The following is a 22568-nucleotide window of genomic DNA, read 5'->3' as shown; positions in this document are numbered from 1 at the left end:
CCTGGCCTAGATCATTCTTTTCCCTGGCCTAGATTTCTCTAGTCCCAGTGTCTGCCAGCTATCTCAAATTTAGGTTTTAGTGAAAATTAAGCCCAGGTGAGTAGGTATAGAAATACAAATCTATTACACTACAGGAAAAATAAAAGATTCCCTCAGTCCACAAAATACTTCCAGAATGATGAGCTGAATCACATAATTAACTTTATTAGCCCATGTACAAAATTCAATACTCCTGTTCCACATTTATTCTTGGTAGGAACTTTCAAAATGCCTGACTAAACTGGCACATTTGTCTCAATCATTAAAAACAACTCTTCTCCATTACATTTCATTAGAATCTTCCAAACCATCCAACAACTTAAACTCAGGAAGAATATCCTTTACCATTGTGAAGACAGAGGGAGCTGTATGTTTCAGGAGTACTTTACATACTCCAGTCAGGAGAATAATCCCTTCTATTAATATTCCACACTATACATAACACATGCCTCATTACTGTCCAGCCACTTCAAAACCTTAAGTTTAATTTTAATTTCATCTCTAAGGAACAACCCAGCCAGAATTGATCGCTTCCCTGTACTTAACACTTTGATCATTTTCTACCCTGTGTGAGTCCTCTTGGTGTGCCCCAAAGAACCCAGCAGATTTCATGTACATCTATGTATTCAAATGTGTTTAATTCAGTTAGATTTTGAGGGGGTCAGGGTTTTTCCCAAGGCTCTTAACCATCCCCCGAGGCATACAGTGACAAGGGCTTACATGGGTAGCATAGGTCTCCTGAGACTCTACAGCTTAAAGCAGTAATCACCAAAGCTCAAACAATCAGGTAATCACAACAAACCACATGCCCAAAATTAAAGCTTTGAAGAGTAGATGAAAAAAAGCAGAGATGACAGAGATGATAATGTGGATGATAAGGAGATTTTATATTTAAATTGCAGTAAAATTAAATGCTTTAGTCTGATTTTAAGACAAGCTGCAGATTTTCTCTGTTCGGTGGATTGTTTCTAGGAGTTAGCATTACAACCTTGGAAGTCTTGTTCACTTTGTCCTGCAGCATTTTTTCAGTTGATGCCAATGCTTCCATTGCTTCCCAGTTTTTCTCCCGAAGGTCCTAATCATTTTTAGAAAGAATGATTTCAGTTTATCCATTATTGAAAGATTTTTGCTTTTTACTTCATCAGTATTTTGCACTGCATTTAAATGCTGGTTACTGCAAAATTATTTCAATGGGAAATATGTATATTAGCAAAAAAATAAAAAGCAATGTTTAGAAGTCTGAATGAGAAAATAAAGATGCCCACTTCCCATGTTTTAGTATACACACCAAATATGCCAGCTGTAGAGTAATTACTATGCATGTGTGACAAAGAAGAAAGCATTCAAAAGTAAACACACAAACCAAGATAAAAATGATTTCAGGTACATCAAATATTAGGGGATTAAGGACAGAAAATACACAAGTATTGCAAAAAGCTTTACATTGTGGCTTTTAAACGAGGCCCATTATCACTCGGACTTTCCACTGTGGCATAACTTTCCCCTCTAAATAGGTTTTATCAAATTAACGCATGTTGAGTCTACCTAAGAATAACATAGTCACTGCACTTGCACACGTGTATGCCACAAAGCAACCTGACATGAGTGTATGAGCTACCTGATCGAGGCTGAAAATGGGGAGGCTAGAAAGCTATAAAACCACATTCTCTTGGAAGAGAAACAGAAGTCATTGGAAACTGAGCTCTGAAAGATCTATTTTAACAGCATTTCATTAGCAAATAGAAGTACGTACAATCTGCTATATTTCAGTCTTTCTTCAGATTGAGAAATCTAAACATTAAAAACAAAAAGCCAATAATCACCATTTACTGAATGCTTACTTATGTGCCCAACACTGAACTTGGTGCTTCATGTAAATTCTCATTAATCCTCATAACATTTTATAGATGGGGAAACCACAGCTGGGGTCATTTCAGAAATTTGGCCAAGTGCACACAGCCAGTGAAGTGGCTGAGCGGGAATGGACTGACGCCGCAATCTGCTGGCCTCCAGTGTCCGGGCACTTCTCACACACTTCCATGCCTGCAGCGATGCTGCTGCGTTACACTGGTATTACTACGTCCTCCCTGCCTCAGAATCCGGACGATAAAACACAGTTAAGATGTTAACAATATATTGGCAAATTCAAATATATTGGTTTTGTGGCCAAGCAATGCTGTTAGTAATGTTACACAGACACACAAAGGGCAATTCACATACCTAATTTTGACAAACTCTGGGGTGCAAGTACATGTCAACTAATGTTAAATTAACAAATTAATGCAGACTTTGAAAAATTAAACTTCCATTGGAAAACACATATCAATTTCCCATCAATATCCCCTTAGAGATTTCAGGAACATTTTTAACCTTGCTCAAGTCTTAGCAAGCATACTTTTGTGTGCAAAAATTCCTTCTCTAGCAAGAAATGGTAGCAAAAGGTATCACCTTCTGGTCAGAATTTTTTAAGAATCACCTAAATCACTGTCTATTCAGTAAAAGTATTAAGATTTGTATTTCTTAGGGCACTATCCTCTTCCACTATACTGTAAATGTATTCAGGTTCTGAGGCCTCTAACATGCTTCGTTACCAAAATTTGAACCACCTCTCAGTTAAAAAAAGGGAGGTTCCAGAAGGCTCCGAAAGACATAATTACTGAAAATATTGAGTTTCAATACTGGCTTACTTTCAGTTTACAAAAAGGCTAGCCTAGTCAAATTTTAAAAAAATACAATGGATTTTAAAATATTGAGACGAAAGAATTTTTTCAAATAAAAGTTCAACCAAAAGTCAATTGCATTTTAATAAAAAAATTAAAATCTGAAGCTGTAATATAGTTTCAATACTTAAAATTATAATCAGAAATATACAAATTAGTCATTTCATTTATTTATTAAAATATGTTCTCTAATAAAATGATTAATAATCCTCCCAAATAAGGTACACACAAAACAGCACAAAGATTAAGAAAAAATCTACATTAAAAGTAAATTAAAAAAATTCTGAATCATGGTATTTCAGTGAAATAATAAAAAGGAAAGTTTTATTCTGACAAGATTTGCTTACATTGTTTTTCTTCCTCTGGTGTTCAACAGCCTCCTTCAAAGAATCTAACTCATTCTGAAGACCAGTTATTTCTTGCTCTCTTTCTGAAATTCTAAACCAAAACATGAATACACATAGCAACATTTTAGGCAGTGAACATGGTATTTACTACTACAAAATAAAAACAGCAAGCAGACAATGCTTTGCAGAATGTATTAACAGGTAAACTCTTTTAAACTTACCTATTAATTGTCACCATGGAAAACCTATTCCTGATGCATTCTTATTTTCAAAAATGACTTTTACAATATGACATGCTGATATTTGTGCTAAAGAGAAACCATCCCCTGAAGAAATAGTTTATGAATATATGAACTGCTGCAGTTAAAGTTGTTTCTATTTTTATCTATGGCAGAGAAATGGCTATTTTCAGAAGAGTGAAAACTGATGTACAAGCATTCCCTTAAATATTTTTTCCAAAAGGTAATGAAATCAGTTATGACTTTCTTTAAATGGCTAACCCACAACAAAAGTGTGATATTAATGTAAGGTAAGTGTCATCATTTTCATAACATTATCAGGATTCAGGTTTTTCTAGTTCTAATGCATTAGTTAATTCCCAGAAATGCAGAAAGCAATGGCAAAGATTCCCAATTCAATTCTGTTACAGTTGAGAGCAGCTTGGATATAAAGTCAAATTACAAATAGCTCTTCCTTAAGAATAAGGCTCTATACAAGGGGTTGGCAAATTAGGGCTCTGGGCCCAAATCACAGACCTTCTTTGGCCCTCTAGCCAAGAGCTGATTTTACGTTTTTAAAGAAAAAAAAAAAAAAAAAAAAAAATACAAAGCAGAACTCTGTGGCCCACAAAGACTAAAATATTCACTACACACCATTTACAGCAAAAGTTTGCTGACTTTGCTATAGTCAAACTCCAGACTTAATTCACCAGTAAATAATTCTAAACCAGTAAGCCAACAACCCTGTAAATGATTCAAGATGGAACAACACTTAATGTGGTCAACATCTAGCATGTTCAAACATACCAAGTTAGCCAAAATAACCTTAAACGTACCCTCTGAGAGAAAAATACCAGCCAACAATGAAAGAGAAGTGCTTCAGCATAAAAAGTCCCCTTAAAAGATAGCAACCATAAAGATGACGAAATTTTTTTTTAAATGCAGAAGCAGTGGGGTGCCTGGGTGATTCTGTCGGTTAAGGGTCCAACTTCTGCTCAGATCATGACCTCACAGTTTGTGAGTTCAAGCCCCACACTGGGCTCTCTGCTGTCAGCATGAAGCCCACTTCAGATCCTCTGTCCCCCACCCCCCCCCCCAAAAATAAACATTTAAAAAATTTTTTTATTTTTTTTTTTAAATTTTTTTTCAACGTTTATTTATTTTTTGGACAGAGAGAGACAGAGCATGAACGGGGGAGGGGCAGAGAGAGAGGGAGACACAGAATCGGAAACAGGCTCCAGGCTCTGAGCCATCAGCCCAGAGCCCGACGCGGGGCTCGAACTCACGGACCGCGAGATCGTGACCTGGCTGAAGTCGGACGCTTAACCGACTGCGCCACCCAGGCACCCCTAAAAAAATTTTTTAAATAAAATGCAGAAGCAGAAACTTAAATTTGCATCATCCAATTCCACAATGATATCAGAAGATAACTGAGATAATGTAAGGTAAATAAGTAAAGCCTTGAAAATACAATTTAACTTTATTCAGATGTTTTCTGAATGCCTAAAAACCTCAAAATCTCCCTCAGCTAAACTCTAAACACCATAAAAAGGTACATCAGTTCAGCCAAGGGCACAGCTAAACTCTAGTGACCTGCAGGTGCAAGAAATCTAAATAGAATTAGAAAAATTAGGTGCCATTTATAGTTAAATTGCTTATCTGAGAACTGTTTAGCACATAAAAACAATTACCACTTCCCCAACTGTGAATCAAAATTATTACTTACACTTTTAATAGTTCTTCATGTGGAGGAAAAGATGAGGCCTGTTAAAAGAGTTAAATATTATTTCAAAGTAAAGCTTTCTAGAAGACCACAAAAAATTAAACTCTTCTCAGATATAAATTAAGACAACAAAGGTAAAAATACTATATATTCTGTATGCCTGTCACCAAGTAATTTTAATAAAAATATGTATACATTTTAAAAATGTACTGAGTACTAAATCAAATCATTGTCACTACATACTTAAATTCTTTACTTAACAAGTATTTATCAACTTCCTAGCATGTGCAAAGCACTGAGTTAACACATTAAATTTTCCTACTATACAATTCATATTGACTATATTAAGCTTCCAAAAGTCCAAATAACATAAGTGAAGTTAAAAGAAAAACTAAGAAAAGTTAACTTGCATGTAACAGAAAGTTAATTTTACGTAACGTGCAAAAGTACACAACATACAGTATTTATATACCTTGAAGATTATAACCTTTCATACTAAACTACTATACTATAATCTCCTTGCTGAGAGGGACAAATTCTTTTGCCCTTCATAATACTTTCTAGTTTATATACATTCAGAAAATAATTGAAAGGATATATTGGTAACATCTTTAAAAAAAAAACGTATTTCCAATTTATTTTTACCAAGAAGAATTACGCCTTGAAAAAGTATTTTAAATAGTGGTAAACTATTACTGATAATATTACACATTTTCTAGTTTCTCTCCAATTACTCATATTTTTACTGAAGGGAAAGGGAAAATGGTATACACCTACATTTAACTATGATAGGATTTTAATGGACTTGCTAAGAAAAGCATTCTGGAGGATCTGAAAACATACACACACACATATATAACAGAGCTGGAATATAGATAGTAACATTATTTGTGTATGCTTTATAAATTATATATTATTTTGGATATGACATAGCAAAATTTTTTAAAGAAATTTGATAAATAAACCAACATACTATTTTCAATAAAAAGGCATAATGGTAAGAATACTTATAGACAGTCTGAATTATGTAACTTTTCACCACATAAATGAAAGGCAAGCCACCTAACAGTACCTACCTGTTGGTAGTTCTGTTGCTTAAGCTGCTCGATTTCAGATTTGTACAATTTGTTTTCATCCTGTACTTCCTGTTTAAAAAAAAAATTTTAACATGAATACCTGTGCAGAGATTTTATTTTCCATATAAACTTTTGAAACATACCATACAAGCCAGGAAAATTCTAAAATAGTAATAATTTTTTTCAAGTGAGAATATTAAAAGTAATAAGCCCTATATTAAAACACAGTATAAGATTAGAATAATTAAATTATTTAGTACCAATCTGGGAGTGGGCAGTCTCACTGGAAGAAAACAGGATCCAGAAACAGATCTAAATACCTATAAGAATTTAGTATGGGGTGACATTTCAGATCAGTAGGGCAAGTTCTAGTAACATTTTGGGCTGGCTATTTCTCTGCTGATAGGACTGTCCTGTACACTGTAGGAGGTTTAGCAGTATCCATGGCCTCCATTCACTATATGCAGTAGCAGCTCTCCACCGCTGTGACAACCAAAAAGTCTCTAGATATTGCTAAATGTCCCCTGGCGGGCAGAACCACTGCAGTAAAATAATAATGGATTATTTAATAATGTGGCTAGCATTTTTTTCAAGGCTGAAATGTTATTCTCATAACTTAAATAAATTACATATATGTAAGACATCAAACAAAAAAGTAAATTATAAACATATCGAAACACATGAAAATATTTTTCATTCCAAGACTTAACACTCAGGAAATTACTTATATTTGAACACATAAAAGTTTTAAAATTCCAAAAAGGAGGAGAAATAACTATTAAATAAAAAGAAAAACTTAAAAAAACAAATCACTTCTCATATGACAAAAGGCTAATAATTTCCCTTATTATATAAAAAAATGTTATAAATTAATAAGAAAAAGTCAATCTAGAGGAAAAGTGTAAGAAAAACTGAAGGACAATTAATAGACAAATGAAGAGTACTTACCCCTCTCTCACAATCAAATACAAATTAAAAAATCCCACTATCTTTCAAGCAGAGTATCAAATGTTTTCATCTCTGTCAATGTTGGGAGAAGATGAAAAGGAAATGGCCCTCTATTGGTGTAAACTTGTAAAAACCACTTTTGGAGGGCGACTTAGCATTATCTAACAAAATTAAAAATGAATCCACTTGGGAGAGGGAGAGAATTTAACCGAACCAACACTTGGAGCATGAAATGTGAGCAAGAGCAGTTGGGACAATGCAGCCATCTGCAATTTGCTATCATTTCAAATCAATGTTCTGTAAGTATGTTCAATATTAGCCACAAGATGAAGAGATACGGGTTTTCAATTTTATCTACCTCTTTCAAAAAGAAAAAAGAAACCGCATAAACCTTTGACCCCAAAATTCACTTCCTGGAATTTTAAATACAGGCAAAAGTATTAAAAATGTGTGTTTAAGGATATTCACTGTTGTAACAGGAAACACAACTCTAAATAATCCAGGCATCTGTAAATCAGGATTGGTTATATAAATGAGGACAGATGATACAAGAGAACACCATGAAGCCATTAAAAGTTGAAGCCAGAGGGGCACCTGGGTGGCTCAGTCGGTTAAGCGGCCAATTTCCACTCAGGTTATGACTTCACAGTTGGCGAGTTCCAGCCCCACTCTGGGCTCTCTGCAGGCAGCATGGAGACAGCTTCGTATCCTCTGTACCCTCCTCTCTCCCCCTCCCCAACTCGTACTCTCTCTCTCAAAAATAAACATTTAAAAGAAAGTTGAAGACAGAAACGTGCTTATGTGGAAAGATTTCAAAAACATTAATAATTGAAGAAGGAGAAAAGCCAAATACAAATGTGTGCATGGTTAAACAGTGTGTTTAAAAAACAAGTACAGGGACGCCTGGGTGGCTCAGTCGGTTAAGCAGCCGACTTCAGCTCAGGTAGTGATCTCGCAGTCCGTGAGTTCGAGCCCCACGTCGGGCTCTGTGCTGACAGCTCAGAGCCTGGAGCCTGTTTCAGATTCTGTGTCTCCCTCTCTCTGACCCTCCCCCATTCATGCTCTGTCTCCCTCTGTCTCAAAAATAAATAAAGGTTAAAAAATAAAAAAAAAAATAAAAAAAAACAAGTACACACCTACACACATATTTTATGCATGGACACTTTCTCAAAAGATATACAAATAATTGATAGTTTTCTTAGGAATGAGACCCAGTATCTGCCTGGGAGGAAAGAGTCTCTATCCTATTTTTTGTGTAGTTAAAATTGTTTAAAACATGCAAAGACAAATCACACAATAATTAATTTTAATTAAATATATTCACCTGTAACAGCTTTGTTCTGCTAGAAAGATCACTCTCTCTCTCTTTTAGTACAGTTTCTATTCTCTTCATTTCATTTTCCTTTTCTTTCAACCTAGAATTTTTACAAAGATCTGATTCAGTTATACACATAAAAAAGGACAGACTTCTATATCATGTATAAAAAAAAAAATGATAGCAGAAACAATGCCTAACAGCTCTTTCGCCCCATATTATACCAACTTATAAATGTTTTAAAAGATATTATTCCCAGAATCGCTCAACTCAAAGTACATCATAAAACTGCTAAACTTTATTTCATAGTTAACATTTCTTAAGTATGGCTTTATCTAGGACAAAAATCTAAAATAACATAAAGCCATAATTAGTTGACCTGGGAATTTACAACATGCCCAAGCCTTTGTGAAGAGATGCTACGTATAATTTAATCTGGTTCTCCTTTAGCCAGTATAGGCATAAATCTCACTCTATCTAGCTCAAGTGAATCCCAATTGCCCTTGTCACCCTATTCAACAAACCTCTAGAGTAGCACTTAATGCTATTAAAATGGTCTGTTTATCTATTTCCTCAGGGCAGGAACCCATCTTGGCCATTTCAGTATTCCCAGTGCCAGAGGGCCTGTAACAGACTCTCAATTATTTGTTGAAATGAACGTTATTTTTGTCCCACCGTAATGTAGAAAGTAAAAGTAATTTCAAGATGTTTAGAAGTCTACATGAAAAATGACAAAAGAGCACACATGAAGAACAGGATTAAAAGTCAGGGGGCGGGGGGGGATCCCCAGCAAAACTTAAATACATACTGCTAAGTGAAAGAAGCTATTCTGAAAGGCTACATTCTGTATGATTCCAACTATATGACATTCTGGAAAAGGCAAAATTATGGAGATGGTAATTATGGAGATCAGTGGTAGCCAAAGATTGGAGATGGAGGTTAGAGGAAGGAAGGGATGAACAGGTAGAGCCAGGAGATTTTTAGGAAAGTGAAACTATTTTGTATGATACTGTAATGATAGATACATGTCATTATACATTCCTCAGAACCCACAGAATGTACAACACCCTAAGGGAAACTACAGACTTTAGTTAATAACAGTATGTCAACACTGGTTTACCAATTCTAACAAACATACCACACTACTGCAAGAATAAATAACAGAAATTGAGTGGGGGTAGGGGGTATACAGGAACTCTGTACTTTCAGTTTTTTCTGTAAACCTAAAATTGCTCCCCCCCAACCAAATTCTATTAATTAAAAAAAGAAAAATATGATGTAGCAATAAATCTAAAAACACATTCTTTAATGACCTAAATACCTATTACAAATGGACCCCAAATGTGTCTCCAAGCTTTCTATTAGCAAATGAACAAAAGCACCTTAACAGTTACACAAGGCCTCCAAGATAAACAATTATGTTACACATATAAGAATTTTAGTGTCGGGTGCCTGGGTGGCTCGGTCGGTTGAGTGTCCGACTTCGGCTCAGGTCATGATCTCACAGTCCGTGAGTTCGAGCCCCGCGTCGGGCTCTGTGCCGACAGCTCAAAGCCTGGAGCCTGTTTCTGATTCTGTGTCTCCCTCTCTCTCTGCCCCTCCCCCGTTCATGCTCTGTCTCTCTCTGTCTCAAAAATAAATAAACGTTAAAAAAAAAAAATTTTTTTTTTAAATTAAAAAAAAAAATTTTTTTTTAAATAAAAAAAAAAGAATTTTAGTGTCAAGAGGAGACATCTCCTTTGTCTTCAAAAAGACAATGACCTAATATCCTCAATACCTTACTTTTAAAGACACATTTTCAAAGGGCCTCTTCTTAAATATCAATAAAGACTGACAGCATCACATCAAAGCAAAATCTGTTAATTTTATAGTGTGCCAAAAAGATGAAGTCCAGATATCTTTCTTACCACTGTAGACTGATTTAGCTTAAAAGAAGACTTTATAAGGTAAAAATTTTCTAGTATAAACATCTATAAAGACTGGTGATCAGATTTAATATTTTTAGTATTCAGCACAGCATAACTGATAGGACAACAGATAATATTCTCTTCAATAAGCAAGTTACTTTTCTAGAAAGATTCAATCATCTTCATCAAGGCTGTAACTAAGATTATCTTCTGGTTGATTCAGAGCTGTTATACTTTCAAATACAATGATTTCAATTTGAAATAAATTTAACCTGTCTTTAGAATAATTGCATACTTTGTTTAAAAAAAAAAAAAAGACTTTAAATAAAACCAGTCTATATTAGCAGAAAGAAGGTATCAGAAAATGGATTTCAAGGGCTTGGAAAGAATAAAGTCTCCAGGTATCTGAAAGCACTTAAAAGGCCTCTTTTTTATTATGCCAAACAGAGACTGCCCCCCCCCCTTTTTTTTTTTTGCCTCTGGGCCAGAATTCCTAATTTAACAAAAAATGATTTAAAAGAAACTCAATATGAGTTTTTTTCCAGAAAGCACTTGAATAAGTGCTTTCTGGAAAATTATGAGAAGTTCCTCTTTTAAAATGCTGGCTAAAATTATACTTACACCGTCTCAAGTTCTTCAAATCGTGATGCAGAACATGCCTAAGAAACAGATTCACATTTTTAATTCTAACATTAAAAGATTAAGTACTACCAATACATACATATACACACTCACACACACTACACATACATACATAATCACTCACCAATAAAATAAAAATGTAATTAAATGTTAAAATTAGGCTGTTTATAAAACAGACAGAATGAACTTTAACTCAATTTTTAATATCCACCTCTTAAAGGATTACAGATTAATATAACAACTAAACACAGATACTGAAGTATGAGTGAAAAACTAAGGATAGGTAATACTTTTAAAGTTAGGTTGACAAATCAGGCAGAAAGACCTAACAAAGATAAAATTTAATTTATTCTATCAACAACAAAATTATGATAAACCAATTTTTATGACAAGGAAACTCAATTTATTTTCTAGTACAGTAAAAAAGAGATTTCTCATTTCTTATGTAATATGCTAGTAATCTGTTTATACTATACCTCTTTCAAGTTATGTTGTGCTATCTCCTGAACATGAGCTTTTAAAGATTCATTTTCTTCTTGAAGATCCTGAAAAAGAATTGGTATGAACTGAATTGACATTCAGGTATAAAAAAAAGTGTTTATTTTTGTTTTTGACTTCTCACCTGCAACCATTTCGCTCTATTGGCTATGTCTTTCTCCTTCTCTTCTAAAACAATCTTCATGGTATTCATCTGTTCTTCCTTTCCTTTTAATCTGACAATAAGTTAATAAGAAGCATCAGTGAAAATGTTATAGGACTATACAAACAAAAGTGGAGACTGTAAAAGATTTTAGGTTGTATTTACAGCCCAGGCTGATACAAAATAAACTAAAAAATAAATATTTTAAGTATACAGGCCAACGTGATTTTGCAGATAATAAGTTAAGAAGTATAGGACGATTAAAGAAAGAAATTCCATCTATCACTGCAGATCCAGATCTTGAATAAATTAGAGTAGCCCTACTCTCATCCCGTATCATTCTGTTTAGGCCAATACCAGTGAATTTAGACAGCTTATCATCACTGGTCTGGCTATGAATTATATAGCCAGTTTCACAGTGGCTATTAAAATAGGCAAAAAGCAACATCTCAGTTTGAGGTCATATTTGGATTATAAATTATGAAAAATAAGACTTTCCACACTATCCCCATTCCCATCATAAAGTCTGTAAGTTAAATCCCAATGCAAAACTTAAGACCATGAGAGCTTTTTGAGATATTACTTCATATTCCTAAAAATATTACTTGAAATTAAAAAGAAGTTATGATTTTCATTATAATTGCATTTGATTTGTATTTGACTTGCATATACTTGTATTTAACTTGTGGAAAAGAGATATTAAAGGAAAATGAAAGAAATGGTACTTACAAGTTCTGAAGCTCCTGAATTTGAGAGGTGATAGACAACTGAAATACAAAGAAAAAACCTTTCAGAAAAAAAGCAGTTTATAATCCTTTCAATTTACCTTAAGCCTTAAGATAAGCTTTAAAAGGTGTACACTTTAAATTACAAAGATCCTAGCTGAGGGACAGCTGGGTGGCTCAGTCCATTAAGCATCCAACTCTTGATTTTGGCTCAGGTCATGATCTCCCGGTTTGTGCAATCAATCCCTGCCTCTGCACTGTCAGCACAGAGCCTACTTGGGATTCTCTCTTTCTCCTCCACCCTCTCTGCCCTTCCCCCACTCATAGGTGCGCACACTTCTCTCTCTCTCACAATAAATAAACATTAAAAAAAAAAAAATCCTAGCTGAATTATTCATACCAAAATGAGATGTGTTTTGATTTTGCCTTCTCTGGTTTCCAATGACAGTAAGAGTAACAAAATAAAAATATGAACAGTAAGTCTGAATAATGTGTTAATTCTCAAGTTGTGAAAATTATAGAGTATTAACTGTACATATACCTCCCTACCGTATCAGAGCTCTTCAAGGACAACTACTCAACAGTACTCTACTTTGTCCTGCTTTTCTCATCATACACAGTAGTTCAATACTACATTTTATCCCTCACTCTCTTCACTGTCCTTTCAGATTTTGGCTTAGATGTCAGTTCCTCAAGAGACTTTCCTAATCTCTCAATCTATATTAGAGAACTGTGATATTTTCATCATACCCTGTTTTGTTCAACACATTATCTTCAATCACTAACATAGTGTTTTCACAAGTAGGAGGAACTCAGGAAATATCGTTGAATAATTGTTGGATGAATCATCTCATCCACACAATCTCACCATTTTTTCAATGAAGCTTTATCAGATTAAATTCACCCATACCCTATATGTCCGGTAATCCCAGCTACCTCTGAAATCCCCCAATGAAGTTTTACTTGGTTCTACAGGCAAAGGTTGAGCAATATTCTATAACAAAACATTTTGATCCATGCAATTTAAAAAAAACAAAAAGGTTAAAAAGATTTACCAAACTGTTTTGTATTTAAGTTGGCAAACTAAAATGAAACATTAATACACAAAACTTCTAGAAAAGAATCTTTAAGAGTTAAAAAATACATTGATATCAAGAACACTTTCTCAAATCAGGCAAAAAATAAATAAAAAGCACATAACCCAAAATACTTACAGCACACTACTGAAAGTTTTTTTCTGAGTAACAAGAAAAAAACCAAATAGCTCATAAATACACATACACTAATAAATCTGTCATGCTATGGCTCTGGGATTTTTACCTGTTGAGCCTTTTCAAGCTGGATATTTCCTATTTCTTCTTTTAGAGTCTCTATTTCCTGTTTCAAATCCTTGACAATGACAAAACAGACAAGATTGGACAATGGAAACATAGAAATTGACATAAAATGCAATGTACAGACAAACACATGAAATTAAATGATATTCACTAAGTTGATAAACAAAAATACAAAACACACAATTTTCTTTCTCAATACCTGAATAGTTTTCTCCTTATTAGCAACTTTGAGAACTTCTGCTTCCAGAAGCTCTTCCACAGACTTGATCTTTCCATCCTTTTCATGGATCCTTAGATGAAGAAATGCAGTATTAAACTTTAATAGAAATATCAAGATCCACCAAGACATAACAGAACCAAATCATGAATAGTGCCATCCAAATCAACTCTTCCCATTTTAAGTAAGATAGCAATGTATCTTGCAGATAAGAAGGAAAAAAAAAAATACTTAAGTCTTTCTAAATGAGAATTAATCAGGATATACCAGATGGCTAAAGCCTATGCACACAAAGAGAAGCAGGTGACATGCTCTGAAAGTGCACAGAGGATGTTAAGAATACCCTGAAGAACACTAGGGACAATCAAGTTCCTCTCAACAATATTGGCTTCCAGAGTTCTGAAAGCAGTGGCAGAACTTCTACACAATAATGGCATCAAACTCAAAGACACCTCAAGAGGGTACATGATCTCTCTATCCAGTATAACCTGTTCTTATTGTTCTTACTGCAAAAAGAGAAAATTAATAATTTGATGCCATAAGTTCAGAAAATAAATGGAATCGATTATAGAAATAGATGTTTTAGCAACCACACTACCCTAAGGAAGCACAGTTAAATTCTCTTAATCCACCAGCAAAAAATTCTAGAGTGGAAGGTTAAACTATTAACATACATCAGCTGTCTCAATTGCACAATAAAACAAGATTCACGAGCACTAAGAAAATGGACCAAAAGAGAAAGACCAGTTTAAAAAGGTCATTACTTACACTTTCTTCAGTTCTTCAACTAGAGATGCAAAAGAAACCTGGAAATAGGAGGGCATCCTACTTAGTAATCTGCTCAAAATATAAATGAATTCAGAAACAGGAAAGTATATTATCCTTAAATTTTCCACTATACCAAAATCCAAATGAGAAAAATAAACCCAGGAATTAATTCTTTCTAGATTTTTTTTAAATGTCATAATTATGAAAATGAAAAGCACTCTGAAAGTAAGTAGCTTTAAGGGTATTTACAGTTAAGAAAAATCAATAGATAAAAAGTTACAATTATTCAATTAATAATTCTAACCACATGAAAAGAACAAATAACTAGGAAACTGCCCAATTTCAGAGAGCTTCTTCTACTGCTACTTAGAGTCTTGCATTATACTTGTATACGCAAAACCTTTTATTGCCGTAGTAAGCAGCAATGACATCCTATCTAGAGTACTCTACCCAGTGTCTGGTGTACAAGTCAGCATTCAATGAAATGTAGCTTCTAGTACTGTTAATTAAGTCCCTAATCATTCAGATGAAAACTCTGACAATTCCACACTGGTAAAGGGAGGAACTAACAACAGATTTGCTCTATTTGAACAAAACAGGTTTGTCCATTGTTTAAAAGAGAACATTGTTTTAAAAGAGAACAGTTTTAAGATCTACTGAATACACTACCTGATCATTTTGCTTAGCCTTTAAGTCTTGAACTTCTTTCGTCAGAGATGAATTTTCTGTTCTTATTGCCTTTTACAAAGACACATAAGCACAACACACTTTTACTTTCTAAAAAATTAGCTATCTTCAAAATACCCTACCTTCTCATTTTTCTTTAGCTGCTTCTTTCCATCTCTAGAAGGTCCAGAAATCTCCTTGTCACTCATGTCTATAATTCTCTAACTTCTAGAGATAGCCAAATGGATCTTTAATTCATTTATGCCCACAAGTATTTCTGCTTATGTTTCCACCACTTTAACAGCATGTTGTATACCACTTATCAAGTCATTTCTCCCCCTAAACTCAGATACATCTTTTTAACATTTCTTCCAGAAAGAAGGAGTCAAGTCAGTTAAGGCTAATGATAATCACAAAACACTACTGTAGACTCTCCTTTCCCTGGCTTCCAATACTACCTCATGAACTTATGAAGTCTGCTAGTTATCATTTGGTTATAATTTGGGCAAGGGTGGAAGAAAGGAAGCATATATAAACCATAAAAACAGTATCTATTTCATTAAGACAGTGAATGCTACAATCAACTACACATTTTGGTATTCCTAATAAAATATTACATTTCATGAAAAAAGATATATTCATAAAATGTGGATAACTAATATGAAGTTTCAAAAGCTATGTGGAAAATCTAAAATTATAGTAAATCTCCTTCACGTTCAGTAACTACCCCATAAGAAAAACAAATCTATAAAATGCTTTACATTCAGTTCCTCCTCTTTTGTGGCCACCTGAATAAGTCCAGTTTCAAGTAATTCTTCCACTGTCTTCAACTTCTCATCTTTTTCTTGAATGCTAAATTACAAATTTAAAACATATGAATTAACTATTTTTCAAGGTAAATGCTATTACTGCTAAATATTTTACATCAATCAATTCCTGTGTCCATCATTTCTTATAAACTTAATTCTACAAAGGTTTGTGAGGATCTCTCTGATCATGGTCTAAGGGTACTTCTTCTTTAACAATAAGTAAAACATGTTCAAGTAATACATGCTTACATGCTAGCCTAAACAAAATCACCACCACACATAATGCCACAAACCTAACGTAAGCCCAAATCAAATCACTCAACAGCATATCACCCTCTTCCATTATGAAGTACAAAGAGCATTTTAACAACCTAGATTAATATAGTTAGTAATTCTGTTACCTCAAATTTGGTAGAAATGAGTCATTAAAATATAAAAAGAAAATTTTAAACTCTCACCATTTTTCCATTTGTTCCACAACATCTTTATTAGGCTAAAATAAAAATCACCAAAAAAAGAAAAAAGTTTAATTTTACCAAGTTTGATGAGGTAAAACTAGTTCAGGAACAGAATTCTATGAAAATTATTTAGTTTTAATTAGATCCAAAATTTAGGAAGGCAATCCACACTTGAAGACTGCTGATAATTAAAGAACTATTTAATTCAGAAAACACAAGACAGTAGAGAAGCAATTACAAAAAAGACACAGAAAAAAGATAGGCATAATATGGGCTAGCAAAATGAATTAGTACCCTATAATTTTTTAATTACTATAAAAGAAAACCTTAAGAATAAGAAGAGAACTTGCTTCTTCTATATCAATTCAATTCTTCAAATATAAAAAACCCAAAGCTCTAAAGCCTTGAAGGCCAGGAAAGAAACTTTGTTCTTTCTTCTTATAATTGACTTTTTTGACTTTTTAAAAACTATGATACAACATATATATATGAGCAAGTGCAAAAATCCTGTGTACAAATCAACGAACTTTTAACATGTAAATATTATGTGATTCCACTTAAAACATACAGAATGTTTTAAAACAGATTGTAAACCGCAGAAGCAACCCATGAACGTATTTTCCTTGTAAAGCATTAAAACATGAAAGTTAACTGCTACTTTTAACCACTTTCCTTCTAGCATCTCCCCAGAAACACAGAAGTCCCCACTGCTGTAATTTGTGTCCAGAAGACGGGCTTTCTTCCCCCCTGGCATTTCCAAGCCTTCAGGCAATTAAGCAGCCTATCAAAACAGGCTTGGGGTCTTTTTCCTTGAACATTTTTTCTGCCCATCCCAGTTCCCGCTGGTACTCTTTGAATTTTGCTAGTTTCTTACTTTCCCCCCAATTTTATTGTAACCATTTTTCACAAATACTATTAATTTTTCCATTGCTAAATCCAAGTCCTAAGACTCTACTTCTTACGTATTTCTAAAAGTAGTCCCCTTTGCTTCAATGCCTGAGGTTAGGCCCTCAGTTTCACTCATCTCAAATATCAAAATACCATACAATCCTTCTCTCTGCCTATAGTCTGTAAGGATTATTTTGTGAGGGGTACAGGAAGAACATCCCAATGGGAAAAACTTTCCTATCATTAGAAAAGAAACAGGAGCTGTCAAAAGTATATTAAGTCAGGTTTATAAACTATGAAAATAAATCATATAATAAGTTTATAAATCTATCAATATGGGCTTTTTTTGTCCATTTTTATTTTTGATGAATGCCATCTCACAAAAAGATTTAACAAAAAATTTGTAACTATGCATGATGATGAATGTTAACTATTAACGAGACTTATTGTTGTGATCATTTCACATTCTATACACATGTAAGTCATTATGCTGTACACCTGAAACTAATTTGCTATATGTCAATTATATCTCAAAAAAAAAAACAAACAAAAACTTTTAACACTATTATCTGCACCTTAATCATTTATTGTATTATATCTTTAGTCCTACGTACTTCTCCCCCACACAAATTCAAACACTTCATTGTTACCAGAGTGATCTAAAATGTTAGACAAAACATTTATTCATCCTTGTAATACCCTTCAGAGGTTTACCATAAACAGGCTAGATCAAGTTCACGGTCCTTAAACAGCATACAAAGTCCTTCATAATTGGGTCTTAGCCAATCTTTCTCTACTTATACCTCAAACTTTACACTTCCACAACATGCCAGTATACTGTGAATACACCAGTCTGGCATACATTCCCATGATTTTTAACACTGTATCCCTTTAGCTTGAACTTCCTGTCAGGGGTTGGGCAATTTTTTCCAATATCGGGTTTAGTTGTTCCTACTCTGTGGTGCCTCTTCACCCTCACTCTCCTCCAGATAGAATTTATTATCTCTTCCTCTAAACCTGTACCACAGTTCAAGAATTTTATTCATCATACTTTTCTGTATGACACCTCTATCTCCACACTAAGCCACATTCTTCAGAACAGGAACCAAGTCTTATTCATGTCTGTAGCTTCAGCATGTAGGACAATATCCAACAGACTCCATTCATAAATATGTAATGAAATCAATTTCCTTTAACAAGGTTACAGTGTAACAAATACTCTTGGTCAACAGCTCATCAAATAATTCTAAAAAACTGACCAGTTTAGCATCTATCCAACCTTTTTCCTTTATACATAATTGGCCTAATCTAATCCAATTCTGTTCTCCCTAGATGTTCTCCAAAACTACAATTTACACAATAATAAATCCCTCTACAATAATATACAACCAGGCAACAGGACAAAAAGAAAAATTTCCTACTCCTTATAGTTTTTACTTAATAATTCTGATCACTGAATCTTTAAAATCTACCAAAATAAGAATGAAAACCCTGCTCTTTTGTTAAAAAGAGCTTAAAAAGAAAAAAAAGAAAGAAAAAAGAAAAGATACTTCAGAACCCTGCCTCCCCAGAAGTTTATTTTATTCTGAATAAATGAGATCTTAGTAACTGATTTATTTGTATCATCATCCACAGGCCTGCATCCAAATGGAGCCTTCCCTTCTTTAGTGTATGAACAGGTTACCTTACCTGGTATTTGTTGTCCTTCTGCTTCCTACACCTGAAGAAACAACAACTAGGCACCATTACTGGTTCCTGTTTCAATAAGCTCAATCTTTTTCTCCCAGATAAAAATCCAAAGAGCAAAAGGACTGAACTTTTTTTTATGTAACTAGACTGTTCATCTCTCAACTGTCACTTGGAATTCTGACTGCTGGGTAGGAAGGGGTTAAAAAAAAGGTGGAAATGAAAGAAATTAAGATTACACTAATTTTTCTCTCTCCTTTCACTAGCAATAGCAATAAAAATGAACAGAGAAAAAGCCAAAGATGGTTCTATGGTCTGCCAAGTTGAGAGAAGTTACAACCACAACCAAAACATACCCATCCTAGTTATACGCTTTCTAAACTATTTTTAAAAGACAGAGCTTTAAGAACAAGAAAAATTCTAAGAATTACCAAAGAAAAAATCTTAAATTAGTACCAGTTTTCCCTCCTATCAAATTCTTTTAAATACATTTTTTTAATTTAGATATAAAATTTTGTTCCTTGGATTAAATTGAACTATTCTTCATTCAAGCAAAATCTATCACATGTTAAAGGTTGTCATTTTAACAGAATATCTAAAAGTACACAGAAACCTTAGCAGTAGGTGGAAGGCTGACTCAGTTAAGGTAGAAATTAGAGGATTTTAATATTAACTTTCACACACATGATGGGGGATTTTACGTAAGATATTAGAATGGCAATTCTTAAGTCCTCATACAATCTTTAAGGAAAAAGAAAAATTTGAGGCTAGTGATTTTGTTCTTACCTAATCAGGGAGAATACATTTTTAGTACAGAACTAAAATATTAAAAGATTTTAAAGTTAAAAGATTTGTAAAGATTCAGGTTTTTGGCTTAAATGTAAGTGAAAGTAACCAACACCTTTAATACTGGAATTCCAGGGCAGATTCATCTGTTTCTAGACATTTGTTTTACCTTCTATGAAGTTAATTTTAGAAAGTATTTAAAAGCTTATATATTGAAATAGGTGACTCAGAATCTCTGATAACCAACCCAAAATTTACATTCTGCTTTTCTGGGTAAGAATTAACACAACCAAAAATTATCAATCCTACTTCACCTAATCCTAGTCATTAATGTTGCATCTCACACATAGTATTTTATGTTGCTACTAAAATTTTAGATGCTGCCAGCTAAACTGTAACCAGAAACTATGAGGGGGGAAAAGTCTCAGATTTGATGAAATAGATCTCTTATAAACTATGCCACCACAAGGGAAATGAGAATAAGATTTAAGAATAAACCTTAAATATTACTTTAGCATTACAGTGGCATGAAGTCATGTCCCTGCACTGTACTAAATATCATCAGTTTAGCATTATCTCCTCTACTGCCTTTTGTTTGCAAGGATAAAGCATATACAAAGTAGTAAAGATTATGCAAGGCACTTACTATCATATTCAAGAAGGGGAGGAAAAAAGTAGATTATTTCTTGAAAAGTAAAGAGATGTGAATGAAATACTTCCACAGTATTTGGCACAGCTTAGTAGCTAAACCAATTTAATATCTGCATAATGTAAATTTTAAAATAAAAAAGAGAGCATGCATCTGTGAAAGGAAGTGCTATCATTTGCACTTATGTGCTATCATAACTTCAGCTTCTAATACAGGTTCCCAAATTTAACACTGTTAGAGCAACATTCAAAGTTTCTATTTTAATGTGTCATCTAATATCAAGAGTTTCTAGAATATTTTTAACACTGGAATTTGGAGAGTTATGTATAAGAAAAGTCTGAAGGCAACTAACTCTTAGGAAAAGCCATACAATGGACATTGCCTGGGACTCTAGTTTACGGAGCCATGCTTACTCAGACCACTATATAATTTCAATGGCTTGTTAAAAATACAGAAAAAAGTATGATGACAGTAGAGGGTAGAGAGGAGATGAAAAAATAAATATCCAAAGGGAGAGGAATTAAGGTTTAAGATACCTGTTAAAGGCCAAGTACCAGGCTAAACACTATACATAAACTTCCCCATTTAAATCTAACATATTCATGATGTAAATAACATCTCAATGTGAAAGACTTGGAATGAAAGGTCTCAGAAGGGTTAAGCAATTTGATCAACATAATTGCTTTTAAGTGCTGATAGCAAGTGTTAAGCCTACTTACTCTCTTTTTAAGAAGCCACTGTTGCCTTAGAGAAAAAGGTGAGGCTCCAAAAATGTAAGGACTTTTTATCCTGAGAGCCAACTGTATCAAAAGGACTTAAATGCTTTTTATGTATCCTATTACACTTTTTTTTAAAGTGCTTATAAATAGGAGGTTAGCATTAGCTTCCTCTCAGGGAAGAAAAATTCTATTTCCCTTAATTTAGGCACCTGATAAGCACAAGATGAATAGAAATGCAATGAAAAGACTTATCTATCCCTTAAGTAAAACTCCTCAAAAAGAATGCGTTGGTTAATATTTAAGAAGAACCAGATTTTGTTAATATTAGATAGTTCTACCCTGTGATTCATAAAAGCCTTACCTGTTCAGAAACAAGAGTCTGTAGCTTCTGAACTTCTAACTGTAATGCTTTGTTTTGGTCATTTAGAATCTGAAAGAAAGAATCTCAGAGTTTACTGTTTTATTAAGAAAAGGTAACCAAGCAATCATCTGAATGGGTTAAAAAAAAAAAAAAACAACCCATATTATTCAAGTACTCATAAAGTGACAGGTGAATTATATACAAACGTAAGAATACAAATCTCATGTGGTTTCATTTTCCAGTTTCAATGAATATATATTTCCAAAACACAGAAACACAGTACTAATATATAAAGTACATGTACAATTGATGAGGGAAACAAAGGTAAGAGAAATGCAGCTTAAATTAAATTTCCTTACAACTTGCAGCCCACTGATAAACTCCTGAAACATGCAGAGTGTGACCTTCCTCAAGAAACTCATTGCTGCCTTGGTGCCTTAATGTTTATGTTTCATTAAAAACTAAAAGTAACCTTATCTTAACAGCAGCTAGTCCCTTCAAGATCCTGAAAGCCTTGCTTCAAAATTCCTTAGAAACTTACTTCCCCCACTCCCTCCACAAACTTAAACGTATATAGTCACACCTCACAATCCCAGTGCAGTTCTTTCTGCCCCCGGGTCACGTCCCCACGCTTTAGTAAAATCACCTTTTGCACCAAACGTCTCAAGAATTGTCTTAGGCGTGTACTCATGAACACCACTTTAAATTTCATCACAATGAAAATCAAAATCATCAGTTTCTACTGAGCCCCCAATTCAGTCACGTGCTTTATCTGAAAACAGTATTAACACTGTGCTTAGAATTATTTCATGTGTATTTCAAAGAATTCAGTTTGTGCCACTGGATTCTGGGAAATCCTGCCTTGATAAGTGAGTATATATGGGATTCTTATAAAATAAATGCAAAAAGGGGCGCCTGGGTGGC

General features: G+C 33.8%; 1 protein-coding gene across 7 annotated transcripts in view; it reads right to left on the bottom strand.

Annotated features, from left to right (window-relative positions):
• Window positions 1-22568, bottom strand: part of KTN1 (kinectin 1) — a 109360-nt gene that overhangs the window by 21181 nt on the left and 65611 nt on the right. For 2 of the 7 annotated variants that reach the window (XM_040477223.1, XM_040477226.1), the window contains exons 18-33: window positions 21645-21713; window positions 16556-16590; window positions 16050-16140; window positions 15292-15360; window positions 14623-14660; window positions 13837-13927; window positions 13621-13689; window positions 12305-12342; window positions 11558-11648; window positions 11412-11480; window positions 10915-10952; window positions 8396-8486; window positions 6124-6192; window positions 5051-5088; window positions 3107-3197; window positions 1028-1114 (exon numbers count right to left, since the gene is read on the bottom strand). In XM_040477223.1, the coding sequence (XP_040333157.1) occupies window positions 1028-1114; window positions 3107-3197; window positions 5051-5088; window positions 6124-6192; window positions 8396-8486; window positions 10915-10952; window positions 11412-11480; window positions 11558-11648; window positions 12305-12342; window positions 13621-13689; window positions 13837-13927; window positions 14623-14660; window positions 15292-15360; window positions 16050-16140; window positions 16556-16590; window positions 21645-21713 (1074 nt within the window). The remainder of the gene's footprint in view (window positions 1-1027; window positions 1115-3106; window positions 3198-5050; window positions 5089-6123; window positions 6193-8395; window positions 8487-10914; window positions 10953-11411; window positions 11481-11557; window positions 11649-12304; window positions 12343-13620; window positions 13690-13836; window positions 13928-14622; window positions 14661-15291; window positions 15361-16049; window positions 16141-16555; window positions 16591-21644; window positions 21714-22568) is intronic. The other 5 variants (XM_040477227.1, XM_040477229.1, XM_040477225.1 and 2 more) reach the window with 3 other exon arrangements.

Source organism: Herpailurus yagouaroundi, unplaced genomic scaffold, assembly GCF_014898765.1.
Source record: "Herpailurus yagouaroundi ecotype Mexico unplaced genomic scaffold, PumYag 141, whole genome shotgun sequence".
In the NCBI taxonomy this organism is placed as follows: domain Eukaryota; kingdom Metazoa; phylum Chordata; class Mammalia; order Carnivora; family Felidae; genus Herpailurus; species Herpailurus yagouaroundi.
The sequence above is the reverse complement of the archived record's forward strand: the minus strand, read 5'-3'. Positions and strand labels throughout refer to the sequence as shown.